This window comes from Thunnus maccoyii, chromosome 13 (genome assembly GCF_910596095.1).
Source record: "Thunnus maccoyii chromosome 13, fThuMac1.1, whole genome shotgun sequence".
NCBI classification, from domain to species: Eukaryota; Metazoa; Chordata; class Actinopteri; order Scombriformes; family Scombridae; genus Thunnus; species Thunnus maccoyii.
The window spans coordinates 14,982,259-15,008,207 of record NC_056545.1 but is presented as its reverse complement, the minus strand read 5'-3'; the positions used below and the strand labels follow the sequence as shown (position 1 = coordinate 15,008,207).

At 38.3% G+C, this 25,949-nt stretch overlaps 1 protein-coding gene across 4 annotated transcripts in view; it reads left to right on the top strand.

Annotated features, from left to right (window-relative positions):
- LOC121910635 (actin-binding LIM protein 3-like) overlaps positions 1 to 25,588 on the top strand; it is a 49,701-nt gene extending 24,113 nt beyond the window's left edge. Inside the window, exons 8-23 of one of the 4 annotated variants that reach the window (XR_006099696.1) lie at positions 4,734 to 4,792; positions 6,220 to 6,300; positions 6,962 to 7,123; positions 7,268 to 7,297; positions 8,238 to 8,349; positions 8,656 to 8,760; positions 10,343 to 10,393; positions 12,990 to 13,127; positions 13,291 to 13,355; positions 13,720 to 13,864; positions 18,610 to 18,639; positions 20,914 to 20,972; positions 21,401 to 21,470; positions 21,654 to 21,661; positions 23,464 to 23,854; positions 23,973 to 23,990. Coding sequence is in view for 3 of the 4 variants with exons in the window: in XM_042431891.1 (XP_042287825.1) it covers positions 4,734 to 4,792; positions 6,220 to 6,300; positions 6,962 to 7,123; positions 7,268 to 7,297; positions 8,238 to 8,349; positions 8,656 to 8,760; positions 10,343 to 10,393; positions 12,990 to 13,127; positions 13,291 to 13,355; positions 13,720 to 13,864; positions 18,610 to 18,639; positions 20,914 to 20,972; positions 21,401 to 21,470; positions 21,654 to 21,661; positions 23,774 to 23,854; positions 23,973 to 24,086 (1,310 nt within the window). In the remaining variant the exon portion in view is untranslated. Of the gene's footprint in view, positions 1 to 4,733; positions 4,793 to 6,219; positions 6,301 to 6,961; positions 7,124 to 7,267; positions 7,298 to 8,237; positions 8,350 to 8,655; positions 8,761 to 10,342; positions 10,394 to 12,989; positions 13,128 to 13,290; positions 13,356 to 13,719; positions 13,865 to 18,609; positions 18,640 to 20,913; positions 20,973 to 21,400; positions 21,471 to 21,653; positions 21,662 to 23,463; positions 23,855 to 23,972 lie in introns of all 4 variants that reach the window. The other 3 variants (XM_042431891.1, XM_042431892.1, XM_042431893.1) reach the window with 3 other exon arrangements.
- Positions 25,589 to 25,949: the final 361 nt, after the last annotated feature.

The following is a 25,949-nucleotide window of genomic DNA, read 5'->3' as shown; positions in this document are numbered from 1 at the left end:
TGATGTTAATGCAAATTAGCTGCATATGAACATACTGTCTGAGATATGGTTGTGTAAACAGGCCACACCTGAGAGTAAGAGCACTGCAATTCTAAACTTTTTAAGATAAAAGAAATTCAAATAGCACCACTAAAGAAAGTGCAGAACCATGAATTTAAAGTAAAAAAAAGACAATATTATAACACAGATGATTTGGCGTGACTGAGTTGCATTCAGATTACATGCAGGGCCACTGTACTGTAACAGTGCCCCAGAGTCGCCACACAGGTTGCCACCTCCTGTTTCACCTCATTGACATTCTGCTGCTCTCCTGCTCACAGCGACCAGTAAAACTAAGCATTTGCATATTGTACTTGAAGTCTATGTATATGTATGTATGTGTGTGTGTCGTAATCTATGCCTGTAAATGCATGCAAGAGTCACTCTCTATGTATCTCCTTGAATGCATGTTTGCACATTTGTGTGTCTGCATATGAATGTAGGTGTGTATGTTTGTGTGTATGTGTGTGTGTGTGTGTGTGTGTGTGTGTGTGTGCTGAGCGCTCCAGTGAGCTGCCCCAAGGTTACATTCACTCCCTTTGATGACTTCAGACATGTAGGAGGGCTAAGCAATCACCCTCGTGAGACACACTCAATTACGACACACACACACAACACATGCACACCTTTGCAATCAATCTCATGATGCATGTCTGGAATAAGAAGTGGTGTCTGTGTGTGTGTGTGTGTGTGTGTGTGTGTGTGTGTGTGTGTGTGTGTGTGTGTGTGTGTGTGTGTGTGTGTGTGTGTGTTTGTGTGTTGGAGGTGGGAGTGTAAAACTATTTTATTAACAAACCGTTGATGCTTCGGCTCAATATCAGGTCTTCAATGGTAGATAGATCATAGATAGATGAAAAGAGTATGTTTTTTGTTCCCTTAATCGTTCTCATTAATATTGTTGTTCATAAGTCTAAAACTTAAGCTTTCAAATAATCATTTCAAATAGTGGTACAGTAGCACCTCCACTATAGTCTCAATGGTTTTGCAATAACTTGGGCAGCAAGTCATGGTAGGTGAAGCTCAAGTAGTTCAAATCTTGAATCACATGCTCTATTCCACCAGATTTAGGGCTGCAACCAAAATCACTGCCATCGCCACTGTCTTTAATCTTTCACTAATTCATTGTAAAATGTGAAAAATAATGATGAATGCACATTACAAGCTACCAGAGCCCTATAATAGAGCCTTTTAATAACTTATTTTCACTACAGAAATATAAAACATATACAAGCTATCATGTCCTCCCATTTTAGAAGATTATTTCTACTTAAGGTGTATTTCAGATGACTTTCTCATAATTGTCTTCACTTATTTTTTTTTTGTCAGTTGACTAATGATGTCAGACATTTTCAGATTTATATGCCATCAAGCTCTTGAGAAAAAAAAAAAGAGAACAGCACTGTGGACAGTAATATATTTTGAGCTGAAAACAGAATATCCATATCAATCCTAAACAGTGAAGAGCATTCATTTGATATTTACCGTAATTTAGTTATTTATGTTTGATTCCTGCATCCTCTTCAAAGGACACAGCATTTCTGGCCACAGTCGACGGATCAGTGATGCCAAAAAAAAAAAAACATTTTTGTGCAGCCAAATCAAACACGTTGCACTGAAGGACACACTTTAATAACTCACTCACCTTTACCTCTTTTCTTACACCCTCAATAAATGTTCTATTCAGAAAACCAAGGCCTACAGACATCACGAGGATAAAGAAATGGGATAAATCATAATGTACATCCGAATGGTTACATTAGCCTGATGACGTGTATGCTGTTTTTCATGCCAGCATGATTCAGCAAAAAGGGAAACACCAGAGGCTATTTAAACATCCGCTGCTTCATAGCATTAGAATTTCAAATGGCATATATGCACAGATGTCAATATTGCTTCCCTAGATTTACACTGACTGCCTTCATCCCTTCTTTTGAATATCAGCGGCCAAGATAAGGAGGCCATTTAGGCCACAGATTAACTTCGTTTTGCATAAAGTTAAGGAAAGAGGAAAAATAACAGTCTGTCTAAATATAGCTGAGGCTTCAGTCCTGAATGATGCATCTGCCATGTGAGAAAAAAAGACACAGAAGGACTCAGGAGTTACCTTTAAATAATTATTTAATGACAAATTTCAGGCAGCTAATTTTCTCAGAACTGATGTTCGGTGAGGTGTTTCAGATTGAATGCCTGTTCTCTGCACCATTTAGATTCTTTTCATCCAAGAGATAAAGGATCTCAAGTCCAAGGCCATACATCTGCTCAGCAGCAGAGTTGAGGAGTGTGGGTGGGATGGGGGTGTACTGAATCACCACGCATGGTTTCTGTCTACAGTATTGATTTTGTGTGTGTGTGTGTGTGTGTGTGTGTGTGTGTGTGTGTGTTTGTGTGTGTGATTGTTGAGTGTGTGGTGCTGCCTACATCTCTTTGCTTCTGTGTATCTATGCTTGTTTGTGTATGTGCTTTCACGTTATTGTGTGTGTGTGTGTGTGTGTGTGTGTGTGTGTGCAGGTCAGATTTATGATGTTGATAGTGGTTGTATATTAGAGTCATGATCAGCTAACTGAGCCCATTCGGTTGGCCTGGATTGCCCCCAAGGCCTGAGAAAATGATACTGAGTCAGCGTGTGTGTGTGTGTGTGTGTGTGTGTGTGTGTGTGTGTGTGTGTGTGTGTTCAGAGCGGATATATTACTGTCATTATCGCTATCAGATCCACATGCATATAACATCCTGACATTAGTGGTTTATTGTTATGAGTAAGATTTAATAGCCTTCATTCATTCCCTCTACATTATGGTTCCTCCTCCTCTCCTTCTTTCACTGACAGTGTTTCTCTCTTTTTCTCTTTACATCTCTCCTTTTTCTTTTCTCTCAGGCCACCTCCTCTATTCCTGTTTTGACCTCTCATGGTCTCTCTCTTGTTTCTCTTGTTCTGGTTTACTTTCATTTAATTTACTTCAGTTAACAATGACTGTTGAAGCACTATGTTGCCAAAGTGGTGGTTCTGTTTTTCACAGGACATGCAATACACTTAAATGTGCATTACTAAATTACAAAAGAAATAATTAGACTGTAAGTGAAGGAAACTGAGAGTGTATATCCTTTCTTGCTCTATCGGTTTCTTACATGTTTAAATGGGATGGTACGATGATTTGGACTGATTTGTCATTGGATTTAGTTCGTTGCTTAGTTACAACAATCCGTGTATAAACAATACAAGACAAGTGCTGAGGACAAACAACAGCTTCAACTGACATAAATACAGTAATAAAAATTGAGAAGGGCTGGATGTATTTTCAGACCTGGATGTCTCATAGTTTCCTGCATATATATCACAATAAAACTGAAGTTCTGGTCCAAAAAGATCTTTTAATGTTCAGCGATACTTAGGGATTCTTCCCTGGCTACAGAAACCTACAGTAGAGGTCATTTTTGATTCCTAGTTGAACTTTGAGAAACATCTTAAGTCAGTTATTCAGTCCTGTTACTTTCAATTAAGAAACATTGACAACAGTCTGAACAAATCATTCATTATTTTGTCTCCTTGTATCTTGACTGTATGCACTGTATTCTTGTTTAAGTCAAGGAGCTGTAGCACGTCTACAATCTGTTCAAAATTTTGCTGCATTATTACTGAGAAAGACTTCACAACCTTCTCATATTACTCCAGTGCTGACTTTGTTACACTTGCTTCTTGCCAAATTTAGGAATGAATTTAAAATCCGTCTAATTACCTTTAAGGCACTGTGCAATTTGGCTCCACCATATAGCAGTAGGTTGCTAATCCAAGTCCTCCAGGCCTCTCAGGTCATCAGAACAAGGACTTCTGGTTGGTGGTGACCAAGCTTTTTCTGTCCTGGCTCCTAGACCTTGGCACAGATCAGCAAAATCTGTTGAGTGTTTTAAATCTCACCTCAAAATCTTATTTATTTTATTCTCAAAAGCTATGTTATTGAGCATCAGTAACAGCTTTTCATTGCTCTGATTTGTCCTTATTTCCTAAGCAATGTTTGCCTGTTTGTATAATCGTCTTTTTTGTACTGTAACTGTGAAGCACTTTATAACCAACCCAAATTACCAAAATACAGCATAAAAATAAGAGTGCTCCATTCTGCTGATCAACTTGATGTCATTGAAGAAGGAACCATATCAAGTCAAGACTCTGTTGACCCAGAGTCAACGTTGGCAGGCCTGCTTGCAGCCTTCACGATGGTGGACTTGAATTATTTTGATAAGAATAACAATTGAGTTCTTGGTGTGTTCAAGACATGTGAAGTACTCTCTGTTAGTGTCTTTTTCTTGTTGAGTTTACGACCTGTATTTATAGTTAAATAATTATCGAGGTAGTAGATTGTTCATGTATTGTTTATTGGTGTAGATCTCACTCTCTCTCTGTCTTCCTCTATGTTTATGTGTGTGAGGAGACGTTCTCTGTCCTCAGACCAGACAAACGGCCTCCACAGTCATATCACTTCTTCTCTATGTGTGTGTGTGTGCGTGTGCGTGTGTGTGTGTGTGTGTGTGTGTGTGTGTGTGTGTGTGTGTGTATGTGTGTGTGTTGTTGATTGATGTTGATGCACTTGAGAAAGGCTGATCTACTCCTCATAGGTTCCCATAAAACTGCATGGCTGCTGCCCACATACAGTAAACAAAGTTGACTGAGCTGAAATTGCGTGTGTGTGTGTGTGTGTATGCAGGTTCAGAAGTTTGGCATCCGATGTGTAAAGAAGCAGCTCGGTTGGAGAGAAAACTGAGGGTGAGCAATACTCAAAATACTCACAATCACCCGCTCCGTCTATCTATTTCTGTTTATGTCCTGTCTGTTTCTTACTTCCTCTTCATGTCTAAAATTTCTCATTCCTGGTTTACAAGCTACATCATGTTGTTCTTTGCATTGTGAGATTCCCTCCAGATTAATGCCAAATGCCTTTTATCTCACCCATAACTAATAAAAGTATCTTAAATATACTGTAAGATATACTTTGGAAGCATTTTAACATATTTTACAGCATGTAGTTTATACCAGAGAGAAGAAATCATTTTTTTTAACTAGTCTTGTAGCTTCATTTGGCTTAACTTATTAACAGCCTTCCAAAAGAAAAAATATGTTCTAAAAATTCATTTTATTTGAAAAATGTATAGAGCATCACTTTGGCAGCTGCCTGACAGAGCCAAGTATCATCATGAAAATGCAAAAACATTTTGTTGGTTCATCACAAGAAGATACTGTCCTCCTCCTACATTCTTTCAATGAACCAATTTGTATACTGAGGATAAATAAGATTTTTAAATAAAAAAAAAAATGGAAAACTGCATCTCTCTTCTTTAAACTAAGGTAACATAATGAAAAACTGCATCCAATGCCTGGTTCAGTTGACTAGACGCTGAAAAAAAGCTGAACTAGGTAAAGATTTAGTGACTCTTTATTTGAACTTAATAACACACGTCACAACTATGTCATGAGCTTTGATGGGGACACAAGTTAAACTTCACAAACTTTGTGTTGTCCAGGTAATAATTTGACTTTCAGTTGACGATGCTCCAGAGAGCTCTGCAGTCTGGATGTAAGCTGTCAAATACTGTTAAGACAGTTTTTATTAATTAAAGTAAAGTGTTGGACTTTGGCTTCATAAATGAAATGTTACTAAATTGTCAAATCTCGGACCAACTTTGGAAAAGTCATTACTGTATAAGTTGGAAACTACACTGCCAAGCATTAGACTGTTATTTTATAACTTATTACTTACTTATTTTATTACTTGTAATTGCTAATGATTAGTTAGTAATAACAAAGTTTGATGTTTATTACAGACTATGTCATTATCAACTTTGTATTGAAAGTAACATTATTAACCCAGTGGCTCTTTATGATATCAGTCATAAGTGTTCATAAAGTTGTGTTGTCATTCATGTTAATTTCAGTGATGTAGTTATGACAGTATTATGCACAAATTTCCAGATACTGTAAACCTGAGATTTCTCTAACAAACTTGTTACAACAAATAACAGGTTAAATCACTTTTTCTGCCATGATAGATATAATGTTGTGGATGATTTCTTTGTCATTATAATTATATCTTTAAATTTAAATTTGATTACATGTATTAAAAGTGGTTGTATCGGAGCTAACTTTACTTTGACCTCAAGCTTGCTCTGACTCCTACATTTCCATTGTCCTACCAGCTGAGACGTACCTCTGAGACGGCGTCCATTTCTCCTCCGGGCTCTTCTCCCCTCCTCGGCTCCCCTCACCGGCTCATCTGCGTGAGTACTGTTGTCACCATGGTTACACCTTCACTGCTTTCAGCTGTCACTGTCACCACCGTCAATCAAATATAACGACAGAGACAGAAGCACAAAGCCTCCCTGAAAGCTCATTCTGTCGGTGCTATCTGTCTCTGAGCAGACTTACTTCTGTCTGTCTGTTTGTCGAGCCACTCGTCTGTCTCCCTGCTTCACTGCATGTCTGTTGTATTGGGGTGTCTGCAGTGCTTTAATGAGTCGGTTATATTTACAATACATTTTATTCTAAGTCTTTTCATTTTGTCCAAGGACATTGTACAATTTGAAGATTTTCAGGCGAAAAACAAGAGGAAAAAGTGAATGAATATAAGTCATTGAAATGTCTCAAATGTAGCATGAGTCTTAAACAATGTCAGAACTCTTAAATTGTATTTAGATTGTCATTAAACTGACTTTTAATTTGATTTACATTTCTGTCTCGATCTTTGTATCAATGCCTCCATGCTTCCTGCCTGTATATGTGTTTTTGTGTGTACACATTTGTCTGTCTGTCTTTGCTTTTTCTTCTATCTTTCCTTCTGAATTGCTTTTTATGTCCAATTTTCTATTTATGACTCAGTTTCCATTTTCTGTCTGTCTCTGTCTCTCTCTCTCTGTCCGTCTACCCGTCTCTCTCTCACAGTCTAAGGTTGATAGTAATGTTTTGGACTACAAGCAGCTGGCGGCTCTGCCCAGGGTCAAAGCCATATATGACATCCAGCGGCCCGACATCATCCCTTATCAGGCCGACCACGCACACACACACCTCTCAGATGACACTCTGGAGCGATACAGCTGCGGACAGGTACATACACGCACTACCAATCAATGATAAAAAAGTAACGGAATTAGGCGAAGTAAAATGACCATAAATCTCCTCTATTATAACTTTCTATGAAAAATATTTTGTTGGTATAATATTGACATTTTTTTTCTCCTTCTAATCCAGTCATTGGGCTCCTTATCGCCGTACTCGCATGTAAGTACTCCACATGACCATTTTAGCTGGAGACTGGAAGAAAATGAATGTAACTGTATGTGTGATAAAGTTCACGAGATGTTTTTTGATATATTAGAGTATAAAAGCAGAGAGGAATCAGGAGAGAAAAGTTGTATCAGTGCATCCTTAATCTGCAGCAAGTTTCAAATATCTGCAAGTTGATTTTCATAGAAATGATTTGCTATTAACGGCTGCCTGGAAGGTAGAAAAAAACCTAAAAAGTGATGGTCATTTAAAGGAATAGATCAACATTTTCGGACTAGGAAGTCACTGGCCCTGACAGCATGTAACTCATCATAAAAGTACAACTTGACATTTTTACAGTTCGTTGTTAAATTAAACAAACGAGATAAAGCATGTTAATTAGTGAGCTTTAGAGGTGCTTGTAAGCTGACTTTTTTACCTTCAGAGAGAGCCAGGCTAGCTGTTTCCAGTCTTTATGCTAAGCTAAGCTAATTGCCTGCTGGTTACAGCGTCATATTTAGCTTACGGGCATGAGAGTGGTATCGATCTTCTCATCTAACTCTCAGCAAGAAAATGAGTAAGAGTATTTCACAAAATCTCAAACTATTACTTTTAAGTATGGCAGCTTCATAGTTAAAGGGATATAACACCCAAATGCAGCATAAACCGTGTGGTTCTTTGAAACAGTTTGCTGTCCACAGTCTTTCCTCACATCTAGCTGAAACATTCACACATCACTGACCAAATGTCCATGGATCATGTGTGTGCGTTTGTGTGCATTAAGTGGAATTGTAGCAGCACATGCACACTATAGAATATTAAACTGCTGTGGACGTGATTAAAATCTTGGAAGGAGCCTCTCGGTGTCTAATTTATTGCCTTTAGTAAATTAAAGTTAATTACTCTTAAGGCAGCCTCTCTCTCGCTCTCTCTTTCTCATGCTCTCTCTCTCCAGGATCTCTTGGATGGCGTGGAGTTGAGAACGAGGCGTTCCTCCAGCTCTGCCTTCACTGATTCTCCTGCACAGAGTCGCCACGGAGGGTCCCCACTGCATTATTATCTCCCAGGTATTGGGCCCACTCACACACACACACACACACACACAGAAATAATGAGTTGAAAGGGAGTGAGCTTAAACTGGAAAGACGTACTCACTCTTTGAGTGGGTGCAATGGTGTGGCATGTCCCATGTGGAACCCCAGAATTCACACACACACTCACCCACACACACATTCTTTAATACATGTAACTAAGCAGGTTATCAGTCAGTCTGTCTGTCATTAGCCTGTCTGTCTTTCTGTTTCGGGGATTGTTGGATATTCTGTCGCTCATGCTTTGGTTTCTCTCAATGTGATTGGCTGGGCTGAATACAGGCAGTGAGAGTGGCAGGAGTTCACCCTATTACAGTCAGCCAGAGCCCAGGTGCGCCACACCCACCACCACAACCCTCCAAGCCCCCAAGCATTTCCATGTGCCAGGTAGGCCGTCATCCCAAACGCTGACTCCCTTACCTGTATACTAACCCGTAACCACATCAGATCAAAACTGACCCAAACATCATCTTCAAAGCCCCCCAGGTGTTTCTACAACTTAGGTTTCATTCCCAGCTAAGACCCTAGATCCATATTAGCGGCCCTCCTACCAGACACACAACCACAATCACAGTGAGCTTTTAACCTGATTGTGGTCACTTGACATTTTTATTAGCCTTATTAAAAGTGCTGCTGAAAGAATTCGCTGATTAACCAATTCAACAGAAAATCAATCAACAGTGATTTTGATAACTGACTCACCATTTAAGTAATTTTTCAAGCAAATATACCAAATATTTGCTGGTTTTAGCTCTTTTCAATGAATATATTTGGGTTTTGGACTGTTTGTTGGAAAAAAAAAGTGATTTAAAGACGTCGCCTTGGGCTGTGGTGAATTGTGAATTTCTCTTTGTTTTGAACACCTCTCCTCCTTTTTTCTGCAAATCAATTAAATCGAAAAACTAATCAAAAACATAAAAAGAGTTCCACTTGTTTTAATGAGGTCTTACAATCCATAAAAATGCAGTTATCTTCTTTTCAGTGTCTTCTAGTGGGGAACTGATCCTGCGCTCTTGTATAACATATGAGCGCTTTAATCTAACAACTAAGACCAGTCCGTTTTATTTAAACATTCCATCAACCCTCAACTTATTGCCTCTCTCCTCCCTGAATGTTTCGCTCTGTCTTTGTTCCATCCACTTTAAAAGGCTCTTACATTTCATTGCAAGCTGTGCATTTGGTTTCCCTCCATCATTCCTTCCTTCCTCCCTCTTGCCTCCAGTCCATTTCTCACTGCATGTTCCCTCTCTCTGGTTTCTCCGAGGGCTGTTATCCCTTGCCAGCCCTGCGACAGCACTCCCTTCATGCTTTTCAGTACTGAGCAAAATGTATTTGCTTGATGCTTTTATCCAAAGTGCCTTACAGTACCACAAGTGCATATAAATTTAGTGCGGATGGCCCATTGGGAGTCAAACCTCTATCTTAGCAGGGTTAAGCTCTATGCTGTATTTGGAAGTATTTTTAATGTAATTTTTTGCTTTATTTGTTGTTTTATTGCAGGTTATAACACAAGTTTTAATTTACTGTCATATAGTATGCAGTGCCTATCCGGCGTTCAAAGTTAAATGATTCTCCACCAAATGAGAGCTACAAGGTGCCACGCATTCCTGTCAATCTCTCGCTTATCTTTTCCTTCGCCTCTCCATCCGCCCATCTCTCCACCCTTCAACTGCTCTCCTCCCTCTTCTTTATTCCCGTGCCATCTGCTGCTCTTTCCTGTAATATGCCCGTGAATCCAAATTAATCAGCCTCTCTGCACGTCAGTCAGGTTGTCTGGATGTACTGCACCGCCTCTGCTATCACAGTTTATTACCTGTGCTGGCAGCTTTATGGCCAAGGAGACTGCAGATGTATACAACTAATTTGGTGGGATGGGATGAATGAGATCCAGATTATTCCTACTGTACCTCGTCTCCTCTCATCTACTCTCCTGTCAATCCCCATCCCTGCTCACTGTTTCTGTTTTCAGCATCTGAGGAAACCAACATCTACAGGAAACCCCCCATCTATAAGAGACAAGGTCAGTCAATTCCTCACACTGCTGTGCTTTTTATAGCTACTGTTAGGCTGTTTAACTGTCAGCCAGTTTGTCGTTGTGTGTATTATCATTATATTCTCAGTATGAAACATGTGTCTGTTTGTTGGACTTAATGAATCAGTTACAGGAAGGATCTGAGCTAAATCTCAATTATAGTTCCACTTTGTCTAACATCTGGTGCTTCTGACAACATTCAGTTTTCTTATCCAACTTCTCACAAAAGAGAAGTAGTCAGAGAAAGTGGAAGCAGTAATTTACCACCGGCTGGGTTGGATTGCAGAGTTTATAGAGCGCTACTGGATGATCTCAATAGAGGAGGTTTCAAAAATCATCTCAAATTATGCTCTTTGATTTTCTGTTAACCAGCTAGCAGATTGTCCCTGTGCGTCTCTAAGGTCTGAAACTGTATGTAAACTTCTAGTGCTGTAAGAGTTTTTATTTGAATTTTGATGAAAAATGCTGGTGGTGAAATGCAAAACATTCACAGGTATTAGCTTATCAAGTGTGGAGGATTTGCTGCCTCTTTTTTTATTTTATATCAATGAATATTAAATTGGATTTTGTACGAGCAATCTGAAGATATCAACACCGGATCTGGGAAGTTATGATGGGAATTTATGACCTTTCTGACATTTCAATATTTGTGAATCAAAAACCTTTTTTACTGCTAATAATTGGTTGTTGCTGCCCTAAACCTCAGATACTGTACAATCAATTTGACCCTTCCACTGACTTGGATGTTGGCCATAACACAACCAATCCACATTAAACACAATGTAATTTAAGAAAAAATCAGTGTTTCTGCTACTGCATTACTTACATTCAGTCAGTCAGAGGGGGCCGTACTCTCGTTTTTAGCGCCACAGAGATCCCTGGCCTCACATAAAAAGAATTCCAATGAGATCCACACAGTGATGTATACAGATCTTAAATTTGGTGAAAAGAGAGAGCTGTATCACAACAAAAATCAGTAGTGGCAGATCCCTTGAGTTGAGGTATTAGTGACAGAAGAGAAAAAGTTGTATCGGTACATCTGTAAGGTCATACATGGGTGAACCCCTTATGGAACAATCAAGTCACTGAACACCTGACTTTCTAAAAATAAAATAACTTTAAAAAAGTACTACAGGTGTGAGGTTTAGTAGTTGTTACCACATCAGAAGTGAGATCACAGATTCAGTTGGCGAATCGAGAGGTGAAGTAAAACTGAGAGAAGCAGCGCCAAATAGTCAGAGTGTGTAGGTGATCCATCAATGCTCAGATGCCAGGTCCAACAGAGTTACAGCTCCTCAGAAACACCTTTGGATGATTAACACTGAGCTGCAAAGTGCTGACAAACCTCTCTCACTTCAGTCTGAGCTGGCAATCTGTGATCTGATCTGGGCTGTGTGGACAAATTTTAATTTACAGCATGAATCACTTATAGAGCAGTTTTCATTTTGAGGCAAAGGACCATAACCAGGTATATATACTGTATATTTAGTACCACAATGATCTCTTTGGTCAGAGGAAGATAGTGTTTGATAGAGTTTGATAGAGATAGAATCTGAGAATAGAAGATTTAGCTAAGAATGATTATAGGTAAATGGTTTTTGCCATATTTTAACAGCCCCAGTTACAAAAATACATGTTTTCTATTTTATGTTTTTCTTTTTGGTACATTATAATGTCCCTGCAATATTTGTTTTAAATGTTAAAATGTTACCAGGATCATGGTGTAGAAGGTAGCATTGATCAGAAACATGTATGCATGACATCTGTTGTACATGTTGTACATGAAAAGTTGCTGAATTTATTTGTCCCCATTAAATATACATTTTAAAAATGTCCTCATAAGCCCCCACCCCTCCAAAAAAGTCACAATAAGGAGACAGATTGTTCAGTTTTTGTGTTGCGTGTAAGTTGGGACAATCATGTATCCATAGCATTAGTATGACCTTTGTTATATGTCAACAACTCTCATTATTTTATCTTTCTTGTCACTCTTTTCACACAGTCTAATGAAAGTCCAAATGTCTTCACCAGTTAAAGATATTTAATTCTCTCATCCACATACAGAAAACTGCTAAGTCTGCTGCTGTTGTATAATAATTCACAAGTCACAAGTGAAGCAACATTTGGGTTACAGAATGTCTTGAATGTAATCTCAAATGTGTCGTACATATTTAACAACACTAACTACTTTCCTAGCAGTTGTGAGAGTTGTTGCAATACAACCTCGCTTACTATAAGTCATGTATCATATCCCATCACATTTTCTCCTTGACCTCCTTTCCGTTCTCTGTTCCTTTGTTTTTGATGTGTTTCCTCTCCTCCTCCCTTCCTCCCCCCTGCTGTGCCCTCCCCTCTCTGTAAGTAAATGTACTACTTTGTCCATTTTGTTTCCCCTGCACACACACACACAAAAAGGCACAAAACGTCTCCCGCCCACATTCGTCCGACAGTGAAACATCATCAGAGAGCAACGACAAACGAACCGAGCCGTTTTTGTTAAAGCAGAACAAGTTTTCTAATGAAATGCTTGGAAAAATGGTTTCGTGTAAAAATACATTCTACAATTTCTCTCTCTGTCTGTCAGACATCTCTGCCTCTCCGACAGCCAGTAAGAGAAAGACCAACGAGAACCTCGTCAATTCCAGTCGTCTTTCCACCTCCAACTGTAACAGCATCTATCACCCTGACTCCAACTACTACCCATATGCTGGCTCTCCAAAAGGTACTGCTCCCCCTTTTTTTCACACACATCTCTGCTGACACAAGTACTTAGAAACCTCTACCTAAAGTGAAATTCTGAGTGCCAAAATTGCCTTGATGTTTGCTTTTTTCCTCTCATGTGATGTCTTTTTACTTCCCATTTCATCTCTTTCTTCTCTCTCTAGTCTCCAGAACGAGGAGGTTTTCATCTGGAGGGGAAGAGGATGGATGGAATCATAATATAAACAAGGTAAGAGAGGTAGACATTCCCCTGCTTCTCCCTTTTATATTTTAAGTGTGCATGTTAATATTTAATGAGCTAGTTAATTAAGTGCTTCTTTTCCACCTCACTCATTGGACATGATACGAAGTGAAGCTCCTCTCTCTTCTTCTGTCACTTCACATTCATCCCTCTATCTGTCCATACAATAACATTACCTTTTCACATCTTTACCTGTATTATTCCATCACCATCTATCAACACATGCATCTATTCCACTCGACCAACTCTTATTGCTCCATCGATCTATCCATTTGTCTGTCTTTTTTCTGGTCCCTTGCTTCTACTCCTCCCCTCTATTCTTCTTTCTTTCTCCCTTCTTGCCTCCCAACAGGGGATCGGCAGGTTGATCCTAAAGGAGGAGATGAAGGCGCGGTCAGGCTGTCACGACAATGACCAGTGGGGGAGCAGACGCAGTTCCCGCTCTAGCAGCAGGGAGGCGCTGAACAGTCTTGGAGGATATAGCTCCCTGAATGGCTGTAAGTGTGAGGTTGTGTGTGTTTTTCTGTCTTCTTGAAGCTGTCAGTAAGGGTTGATTTTTGTTTATTTTTGTTGATATGACATTACTGTGTGTGACAGTTTCTTGGCCTGTTCATACTGTCTGTATTGTATGTATAGATCAGGATAAACTTGGTGATTAAACACCAAAATGTAGGTGCTGTCATGGCAACGGCATGTATCAAACTAAACATGACCGCACACTAAGCTCCAATGATTTTATTATATGACCAACGTTTCAACCACATTGGGTCTTTCTCAAACCAAGTTCAATACAAGTGTCAGATGCAGCCTTATATATCCACACATCTCACCTGGTACTAATCCACTAATACACATTTTTAACATCAAGAGACACACCATAAAGACTATATCTTTTAGAGTATGTCCCTGAAATGTTTATGTCTCAATAATCCTGCTTAAAGAGGACAACCTAAAAGTAAGAGTTACATAGAAATGTGCACAAGGGCCTGTATTTATTTATACAATTGCGTAATGCAGTATAAAGACATACGATGTAATACAAATATTAAATCATCCTAACAATAAAGGGGGAAAAAACAAGTCAATATATACATATTTGCAAAATAGTTTAAGAAGGCCTTTCTGAGTACATAGCAGATGTTAATTTGTATAGTGAGAGTTGTGATTAATGATTGCTACAACAACAAAAACAAAACAAGCATACAAGACACAATAATTAAAAAGACAATAACAACAACAACAACAAAAAAGAAAATCAGAAAACTCCTAATGATGTACAGTTTAATCAGACATAAGTCTCAAGACTTTAAAAATCCTCCATGGGGGTCATCTTCAGGAAATCCACATGCCCACATCTTTTCAAAGTCCTTGGATTTTCCCTTTATTTCAGACATCAGTTTTTCCATAGATAAAAAGGTTGAAAGTCCTTGTAGCTGTTGGTTCAAAGATGGCTTTAGTGTTGTTTTCCGGCACACAACAATTGTATATTTGGCATGAAGATAACAAAAATGTACCATCTTTTTCTTCTCACAACTTAAATTACATACAGTAGGAAATATACCAAGTAAACATAATTTGTGACACAGAGGAAGATCATAATTAACAATGTGGAAAACATGTAATACCACATTCTTCCAAAAGTCTTATAATAATCTTTGCTAACAAGACATTCCCATGAACAATGGTCCCTTTATCTTCGTTACATTTAATGCACTGATCTGGAATGTTAGGATTGAACTTGTGTACTTTACAAGCAGGGATATAGGTTCTCATTAATCACTTATATTGTAAAGGTTTAAACCTGGTATTGATAATTAAAACTTGTGACTATAAGCAACTGTGTTTACACTCTGCCTTTATTATTTCTTGTCCAATATCATCACTCCAGGTTAGTCTTCTACTATCTGATGAGTCCTGAGTGAGAAAGTAACAATTAATAAAGAGCAGATATTTGATCACCATGCAAATGTTCTTTCAATGTTTTTTCCAAAGAGGTGAAAGATAGAAAGATAGAAGATAATCTTAGTCACTCCTATTTCAGCCTTTTTTTTTTTTGAGGAAAAATGATCAATAATGAAAATGATCATTTAGTAGCTTCTTTCATGACAGAGAGTCGTTCAGCAGTTGAATTCCAAGTTATGGATATCAGAGTTTCCCATACGCATGCAATGGTGTAGACTTAAGTGATTGATCTTAGCAAGTTGGCAATGTGCTTAATAAGTGGGAATAAGATTAAAGAGTATGATTTACGAATGAACATTTACAAATGGTTGGCAGTAATGTAAAGCATATATGACTTGTGCAACAGGGTTGTTTCAGGGTTGACACAGTGGTTTAGATTCAAGGCTGAAATGAGGATCAGATTTTGGTTAGAGTAATGGTGGTGGTGAAGATTAGAGGTTAGGACATGAATTTAGTCACCTTTAAAAGAGGAGGAATGTGTGTCTCGTTGTGATGCTGAGCGAGCCGTAGAGATGGGAGTTTCCCACTACTGTATTAACTCTTCCATTGATCCCATTCCTCATTGCATTCAGCACGTGTAATGGCGTGACAAAGATAGAGAGACTCCGAGGCAGAGAGACAGAGAGAGAGAGAATGTGTGTGTGTTTAGGTGGAGGTCAAATGGGAATAAAAGAAAGGGTGTTATAACAGGAGAGATAGAGAGAGAGAGAGTGAGCGAACAAGAGTGGATTAAATATAAAAGAGAGAGACAGAGAGAGGGAGTGAGAAGCTAAAGCAATTTGGAGCTGTTCAGAGAAGATGTATGACATGAAGCTCGGAGGTAAATCAGGGTAAGAGAGCAGTGGAGAGAAGAGAGGGAAACGAGCACAGGGAGGTCAGACTGAGAGAGGTGTAGATGATGTTAGTGTTTAATGCTGTGTAATCACTGGGTTTATAGTGTCTGCTGTTATTATAGTGATGAGAAACATCCCCATTTATTCTTCAGAAGAGGCTAATTGCAAAATGAGATGTCCATCATTTGATAGAAGCGACATGTAGTCCTATAAAGTAATTAACACTTGGTGACTTCATTTATCGGTTCATTTATTTTATCAGTGTGGCTCTAGGGATAGCAATGCTCGGTCCACCCCTTTGGTCCAGACTGAAATATCTCTACACCTATCTGATCGATTGCCATTAAATTTTGTGCAGACATTCATGGTCACTGTAAGATAAATCCTAATGGCTTTGGTGATCCCCTGACTTTTTCCTGTAGCGCCACCAAAGGTTTTACTTACCCTGTAAATTATTTCAACTCGATGGATTGGCGCAAAATTTGGTGCAGACGTTCATAACACCCCTAACTTTTCCTCTAGCGCCACCAGTTCACATTTGTGATTTCGAGTGAAATGTCTCAATGAGTATTGGATGGATTGCCATGAAATTTGATTAGTTGGTTAATTGATTAGTTGCTAACTATTAAATTAAGTGCCAACTATTTTCATAATAGATTAATTGTTTTTAGTCATTTTTTTAGGAAAAAAATGTCCAAATTCTCTGCTTTCAGCTTCTCAAATATAATTATTTTCTGGTTCCTCTAGTCTTTTATGATAGTAAACTGAATATCTTTGGGTTGTGGACATTGTTGTAAACAATGATCAACATTTTTTACCATTTGCTGACATTTTATGGACCAAATAATTAACTGATTAATAGAGAAAATAATATTTGATGATGAAAATAATCATTAGTTGCAGCCCTTGTACAGACATTAATGTCTCCCTCAGGATGAATTGCAGTAACTTTGTTCACTCTATGATTTTTCATCTAGCCAGAAATTGTCTAATACTTTGATTTATGACTAAATGTCTGCAAAACTAATGACCTTCATCAGCCCCAACTGTTACTTTGTGTTTACTAGTGCTAATTTTAAAATGTTAATAATGCAAGTAAGTAAAGTAAAATTTATTTGTACAGTGCTTTTCATAGACATTAGTCACAAAGTGTTTTACAAGGGCATAATGCAGCATACAAAAAAGAAGGAAATCATAACAGATGGAGTGACCACCCAAGTCACTTTATTAAAAAGTGAAAAACTAAAAAAACACAATACACAATAAAAATACACAGTAAAAACATAAAATGCTGACCTGGTGCATACAGGTTTCCCAAACGCCCGTCTAATCAGGTATGTCTTTAGCTGTTTTGTTAAAGGATCTGCAGACCATAAGGATACAGGCAGATCATTCCATAGTTTAGATGCTCAAAAGCTCGATCATCACGGGTCTTAAGAGTAAGTATGATGTTGAATATGTTAACCATTATACCTGCACAGTGCTTAACAGATGATGTTAGCATTTAGCTCAACCACTTAACAACCAAAAACAGACCAAATCCAACAGTCGTTAGGAGAACTTTACCCTGATATGTGCCAAAGATTAGCACACATCAGTTTAATAGTGATTGTACTTGATTTTCATGATTTCCATTTTCTGTGTGTGTGTCGCATTTTTACCACCACATCACACCTTAAATTACAGGCTGAGAAAAATAAATCTCAAGCTGCAGCACAGTCCATTAAAATTACAAACTTCAGTGGGTGGCATAAACATATACATTTTTAACACGAGTGGCCCAAGCAGAAACCCTGATGCTGCATGGCTGTACCCGTGCTGCTTCATATTTTATATGATGTGTAGGTCTTAATTGTGATTATGTCTGCATGTTGATGCTGTTGGGGGGGAATATCCTCACATAGCTGATGTTTTATAGATGTCCCACAACAGCTGGCCTTCTTTATTTCCCTTCCACTGAAAACTAACTGTCCTCTCTCATTTCAGTTTACTGTTTGTTCCCATATTTTTACTACAGTGTGTTATGTGGCGGGCTTATTAACCCCGCTTAACACAGTCTCACACAATATGAAGGTTAACACACAATCACACACACACACACACACACACACACACACACACACACACACACACACACACACACACACACACACACACAAACATGCATCAAAAGTCAAGTCAGATTCAACAGGAAGTTTTGTGATTTCTTTAGATGTTTGAATTCATTATGTGATATGAAATGCTCATACACAGCACTGTTGGGTGTTAGTGGAACATCATTTTATCGTCATCTTTACTTAAAATCTGTTTTTGGAATCCCTTTCATGCTAAGAGATTTTGTATTTTCAAGTTATGCAGCTGGTTAGATTAATATATTGTCCTGTGTTTTTCCTTCTTTCCATCTCCCTCCATATCTCCCCTACCTCTTGGTGTCTCTCTATCCTCAGCTCCCAGGTCCGTCTACAGTGTAGACAGTGGTGAGTGGTTCGTCAGTGTGTTTGGATCTCTGCGGTCATCTCAAGGGGGGCAGCGACACAGCAGTCTGTCTTCCCTCTGATCCCCTTCATCCTGTCGGTTCTGCTGTGACAGCAGCACAGCTTTAAATGGGAGATTGTTATCAACTCACACAGACACACACACATATGCACATGCACACACACCCCTCTTTCTTTTTGGACTACAGGTGGGAAGATGAATGGAGCTGTAGCTTATTTAACAGCTTTTCTTTAGCAGCAGCACTGACCTGAGCTCCTCAGCCATATGTTTCACAACTTGCAGTTACACACTACATTTTATGTGATTTTTGATTGTAAAAAGAAATGTATTTTTATGAATGTGTTATATGTGTTATCCACACTTGGCCTTAAAATGCTTTCTCCTTTCTTTACAATCTCTTTTAATCCTCTTGTGTGGAATTTAGCCTGATAACAACAACATAGCTGCCTCCAAACTCGTTTTGGAGCATCATAAAATTGAATTTTTGTGCATCCAGACTGTCATATAATGCCATTATAGTAAGATTACTGATCAGTAATTGTGCAAATTGCACCAAAACATAAACTATGAGAAATTCAAATGGCAGCAGTGATTATAGGCCGGCAATTGTACTATGAAGACACTGATGAATGAGATGCTTAGGCTAGATGTTTTCACACTATTTGGCTTACAAACAAATATATTTCTAGGACACACACAATGACTAATCTATGAGACTGTGTCTTATTTTGTGTTGAGGCAGAGAGTTGTGAATGACAAACCCATTATAGTTCAGCGGCTGTACAATATCTCTACATACTGGCAGGTATTTTGCTGCATCATGGTGTTTCATCCCACCTCTTTGACATCTCTGTGTAATTTAATTCACTTCAACACCTGAGTGAACAAGGGAGTCTGATAGAGAAGATGGACTGAGGGGAGGGTGGGGAGAAGAGGGAAGAGAGGGAACAAGGAGGAGGAAGAATGAGTGACGAAGCCAAGAAACAAGAAATGAAGACAGTGAAGAGGAGGAAATTATGAAGTGAAAGAAGAAGTGAGAAAGATGAGAGGCAGCAGAATGACTTGAGAGGATCAGTGAGACTCTACTGCCCTCTGCTGCTTCAGCTGCAGCAGTACACACCACAAAGGATGCATGGATGCTGGTGGTTACCATTGGTAACAAGAGAGATGCCACCATGCTGGGGGAGTGATAAAATAAGGAAAGACAGATTTTAAAAATGTATATGATCATTGCGACAGTAGAGCATTCTCATTAAAATATAAAATGGTGAGGAGAAGCAGCAATAATACCACAGTCTTCTTCATTTTCCTCCAACACTTTGGCTGGTAGATGTGCTGTAGTTTGTTTGTATTTGATAAAGGTATACATTTAATATCCAGAGGTTGAAACAGTGTATCAAAATGAGGCTAAAAGTCATCCCAGGTGAGGTGTTAGTTGAGATATTATATGCTTCCAAGGTGAATCTAGTTGCTGATATCACAGTGTGATCTGAGCCACATTTGTGTTAATTGAGAGGCAGCCCTGACGTTTAAGCCACATTTCACATCAAGGTGCAAAAGAACAGCAACAATAGAACAAGAGTAGGTAATGTCTGCTTCCCAAGGACTCACAACATTGTAGAATGTTCCCTTTTTTCTTTATTACATTTAGAAAAAGTACATTTTCAAGCCCAAATTGGGTTTTCGTCAAGGACAGAGGTATCAAACTCAGGCATACATCAATAATGACTGTAAACATCTTTTAAGGGAGTATTCTACAGTACTGCGAGCTCATAGGAAGCTGAAAACAGCCTTGAGATTTAAAAAGCAGTTACAGTATATGACTGCACCTTTGAATTCTTGTACCAGATGGGAGAAACTGCTTCCCAAACACTCTTTCCCTTTTCAAATCCTTCAGCAGCTGTCAGTTAGATGCTGTTGAACAAGACACTTCACATACAGTAGTCACTCCTGCCCAGATGTTTCCAGGTGTGTGCAACTGTAGTCATTTGGAGCAGAGCTGGGTTGAAAAAAAGTGTGCAAGTAAATGGGATAAACTCAGCCAACTTTCCCTATTAAATAGATTAAATAAAATTTGATTGTATGTGGAAATTTTTGTTGAGATTCTGCTACTTAATATGTAATGTTAAAAACAACAGTCTTTTTTAGCCTAAGACAAAATTTTGCTAAAAGCACCATAAACAACTTCACTACAGGGCTACTGTTTGTGCTCCTGTTCACAAATGATGTGTTTGTGTTTATGTTTGTTCTTCCAGATTCATACATTTCCAAATCAGCCTCGTTGCCAGGCTACGGCAGAAATGGACTAAACAGGGTAAGCAATCATGATTTCTGGTGGAAAAAGAGGTGAGAAAGAGATAGATAGAGAGAGAACAAAACAGGCCTTGTCATCCAATAAACCATAAAATATCTCAAAGTCCTTCATTTTCTACTGAACCTTTGAAACTCATTTGTATCAGTTTATATCCTGAGGCCAACTGAGACAGGAACTAACAACTGTCAAGATACTGTTATTAGCTGATGAAATGATCCAGTTGAGAAGTGTGTTTGTTCTTATTTTTATCATTGATTTTCTCTACATGTGGAAACAATAATGTACAGTAGCTCCTACAGCAGTAATACTAATGTAGTAGTCTAGAATAATGTAATATTTTACCAATTATGTCCACTTTGTTGGATCTTTTGATGATGAAATACATCCCCTCGGTCCATGTTTGCTAAACTGCTCTTGTTGTGTTCTAGCAGCCTGGGAGTGCTGGTGCAGATTATTACCAGTATGACAGCAGTAATGCAGTTAATTGGCAGATCAGAGGTAAGCCTATTGTACAGCATAAATCTGCTTATCGCCAGTTCTTCCAGTTTTCTCCTGGTTTACCTCGCCTCCTGATGCATGTTATTCAGTGTTATTCAGAGTGTATTTAATAATGGAATATAGGTGACAGTGAATGCAATAGTTAACATAATTTATCACTTTCTTTTTTTCTTTTTCTTTCAGAATACAAGGTAAGATGCTGTGCCACCACTGGCGAACTGTTACTGAGCCAAGAGTGAAAGGTCTGGATCAGTGGATAATATATAAGGATGATAAGTTGCTTGTTTGAAGAAGTCTCAGTTCATATTGAATGGTGAATCCATCTCACTCAGTAACACATAAATGACTAAAGGAAATTTTATGAAGCACATTTATTTTATCGACACAGAAGTAAAAAAGAATATAAAGATAAAGAGTACTGACACGAATGTGATGGGTGAGAGCTCTATAGTCTCTACAGCTGTTAGCTATCATCTCTTTATGACAAGAAAAGTCGTACTGAAAAGCTTGTGCAAAAATGTTGATATTTATAGTAAACAGAAAAATAGAAATCCTAGCAGTTTTATTTGAAACTTGGGAAGTTATAGATACAGTACACTACAATTTCTGAAATGTGTCATAATGCTTAATTCTCCTTGGTTTTTCATGAAATGTGCCCCATTGTTCTGGTGAAACACTGTAAATGTAGGCTATAAGACACCATAGTGAGGCAATCATTAAGGAATGTACTTTTTATAGTGCTCCAAAACATTTTTGTGAAATTCATGAAAATGTGCAACCATTTTCCCTTTTATATACAAATCAGAAATAGATTTAAACTTTATCACACTTACTGAATAATAGGAAAGTTGGGAGCAATTGTAAAACCCACTCTTTAAGCTAGAAACACTGGAAAGCTGATGGCTGAAGTCTCCAGAGTTAAAACTGGGGGTGAGGTAAAAGAGAGAGAAGGCTGGTTAGTATCAGCAATGTGGTTGTTTGGGGTCTTATTTGTTAGAATATTGGGTGCGTATGAGTATTAAAATATTCTAAATGGGGACACGATGACAGTTTAATTCCTTGTGATCTGAAAGCTAAATGTAATCATGTGTCAGTACTGTGTAATACTGGAGAGAAGCTGTGTTTAAGGACCATACCAGTAGTTTCACATGCTATGCTTTAGCTTATTATAACTACAACTACCAACCATTTCATAAAGCATGCAATAAGTATTTAAATTGATTTCTTGCATTCCAGGCACCCATTGGCTGCCATTCGATTCCAATCATTTCAGTATGAAAATAGATTTTCAATAAGCATATACAGTATATGCCAACTGGCATATTTTTATATTTTTACAAGGGGTAAAAAATAGAGTATTTTTCCCATGATTTCTTTTCATTAAAACCTTAATCCTCCTGACAGGGGTCCCTGCAGAACCCCAGAAGTATACTTTTTGACACATCTCACAGGTGGTTTATTCTATCATTCCAATTTTTCATGACTTTGTCGATCAATTTGTTCCCAATGACTTTATATCATTGTTTCTGTTTCTGTTTGAAATAGTACTTTTAGAATACTAATGTATTGGGGTCCTGGGGGACCCCAGTCAAAAGCCGCCAACTCCGCTTATGCAGTTTTAATAGATTGAACTGTTTATTGAGTTCATGTTTGCCATGGGTCTTAATTTAAAGTATCACACACTATCGAGGAGGTAGGGGCACTCTGTCAGTCATTTTTAAGGAGACAGACACAAATGCAGCAGATACAGATTTCCTCATGTGCTCTGTCAACAACCCTAAATTTTTGTTTGACTCCAGCAGGTAGTCCTTGTATGTTAAATATGTTGGTGGGATGAGGGTTGAGAAGAAAGAGAAAAACAAGAAGAACCATGTCAATATTATTTTTTTTCTCAAGTTCTTCGTTAATCTCTTCCTCCATATTTGCAAGAAAAATGACTTAGCAAATCTATTTTTCTAATTTGTTTTCGCCTCTGTCATTGTTGTCATTATAGAATTTGGCCACTGGAGGGTTTCAAAGGCAACAATTCAGTCCATCTGTCTTCATGATGCTGAAAAATTCAAATCCAAGCTGATTTCCTGTGATGGTTTGAATGTTGGCATTTGAATCATCTTATAAACAACATTACCCAAACAATAATGTTCACTAAACAATGTAGAATGACATAATTTATGAAAGTCCTTTGAAGGAGCATCTGAACACAATTTGATTCACAGTTGTGTAATTTATTTCACAAATGGCAGCTGAAGCCCCCATGGTGCATTGCAGACAGACATTTATTAGCAATACTTTCTCTCTGTTAGATCTACCCATATGAAGCTCTAATGGTGTCAGTCAGAGGACAGCAGCGTCTCCCCAGTGATGTGGACCGAGCCAGACTAGAGGTAAACTGCTACAGGAAGTAACTCTCAAAATATTCTTGAATTATTGCTCTCAATAAACACAACAACACACTGGAGTGTAATAAAAACACTGATAGAAAAGTCTCATCTCTCCTCATAGCGTCACCTCTCACCAGAGGAGTTCCACAGAGTCTTTGGCATGTCCATGAGTGCCTTTGATCATCTTGCTCAGTGGAAGAAGAATGAACTTAAGAAACAGGTCCGACTCTTCTGAGAATATCAAGTGTAACCCACTGCCCACAGGATGAATACAAATACAAAAGTCTTTCTCCCTTTGAAGTGACAAGAAGAAGACAACTTGTGGCCTCCTGTTCTCATTGTGCTGTAACTGGTATGCTTGGACTTCTTAAGTAATACATAAGAAGTCAGCCTACTGGTGAAAATGATGAACTGCTATGAGAGGAAGGAAGACTGGACTGGACAGCATGAAGACCACAAAAGACAGAAGATGAGCAACGCACAGGCAAGTTGACAAACAGAGGGAGAAGTTCGCTGCTTCTCTCTTTTCCACCAGCAGATGGCAATGTGTTAACATGAGATCAGGATGGTAGTCTATAAGACAGGCTGGACTTTATGCTGACATGCTTCATACCATACTGAGGGTCTACAGTCAATGGTCTGCACTCTCTGCCCAAACTTGCCCACATGCCATCAGCGAGTGAGAAAGACTGTTTTGTTGTTGATGGCAAAGAAGATCCAGTTTTAGTCACAAACACAGACGTTATCCTCAGTGGCTCATAAGCTGACAAACCAGGTGAAGAGGATTGGTGTGTTTCTGAACATTAGGGTTACTGTGCATAATATACACATGATGTTTTTATAAAGTGCTGATACTGAAAACCAAAGGTTTTCTTCTCCTTTTTTAAAATGCTGGCATGTGTTTGAGTTTGCTGTCTGTCTGTTTTTTCTGAAGCCATATAAGTGTTTGGAGTTCTTTTCTATGACATGAGCAGACAAGTGTTTGGTTTCTTTATATTATGTGATTATAAGGTTAAATGTGAATGAAATGTGTCACAGCTCTTAGCTCAGAGATGTTAGTAAAGTTAAAATGAGGCTTTGGTACTACACACACTATAAAATAACGTTTACTTATTTTAAGAAAACAGTTTTTTTTTATTTATTAAATTTTAATTGCAGTTGCACATATGGCACAGCTCAGCTCCAGATGGATTTGTTTGTGTGTCTGTGTGTTTAAATGACCGATAGATGCATTTAATGGATAATGTAAAATCCTTTGAATAATGAGATTTTTTTTTCTGACATGACGGAAGGAAATAGGATGAAGGATGTGGAGAAGGAGGAAGAAACAAGGGGAGAAAACAAAGAAAGATCCAAAAGGAAAAGAGGCTCTCACAAAGTTTAATGAAAAAAAGTTTTCATGTCAGAAAAGGAAAGTGAATAGATTTAATAGTTTGTTGCAAAGAGAAAGATTAGTGTGTTGGTGTGCACGAGTGTGTTGTAATTGAATGTAAGAGATGGGATCATTTTACTGTCTATTGTCAGGGCTGAAACTATTAGGTGTGTATGTGTGTGTCTGCGTGTATTTATAGGTCTATTACAATAATTTATCACATTTACCGTATTAAATGTGTGCAAGACTTCAAGACTAAAGTCTATAATCTAACTTATTTTTTATTTATTGGAACAAGATTTGCAACCCCATGTCTGTCACTACAACTGCTAAATAAATGATTCAAACACTATTCTTATTAATAATGCTACTGTTACTTCTATTCTCCATGATCCTCAGACAGATGATGACTGTGGATGGTGAACAGGTTTGTTGGTTTCAGGCTTGTATTTTTCTGGTTGAGGGGTCATTGGGTCAGCGGGGTCTTGAAAGGATTCAAGTGATTCTTCCAGACAATCCGGAAATGTTTGACTTGATTGTAATTTAATTGTGAGCTGTAATGTAATTTAAAGTATAGTTCACTTGAATTTACTCTGACTTCTCTCATGACAGCTTTCACCTTTACCACGCTGACCACAGTCTGATTAGCTACGAGCTACATCCTAACCATGAATAGTCAAGCAAGTTGTGAATTTAAACACCTGCTCAGCAGCAGTACAGACCAAA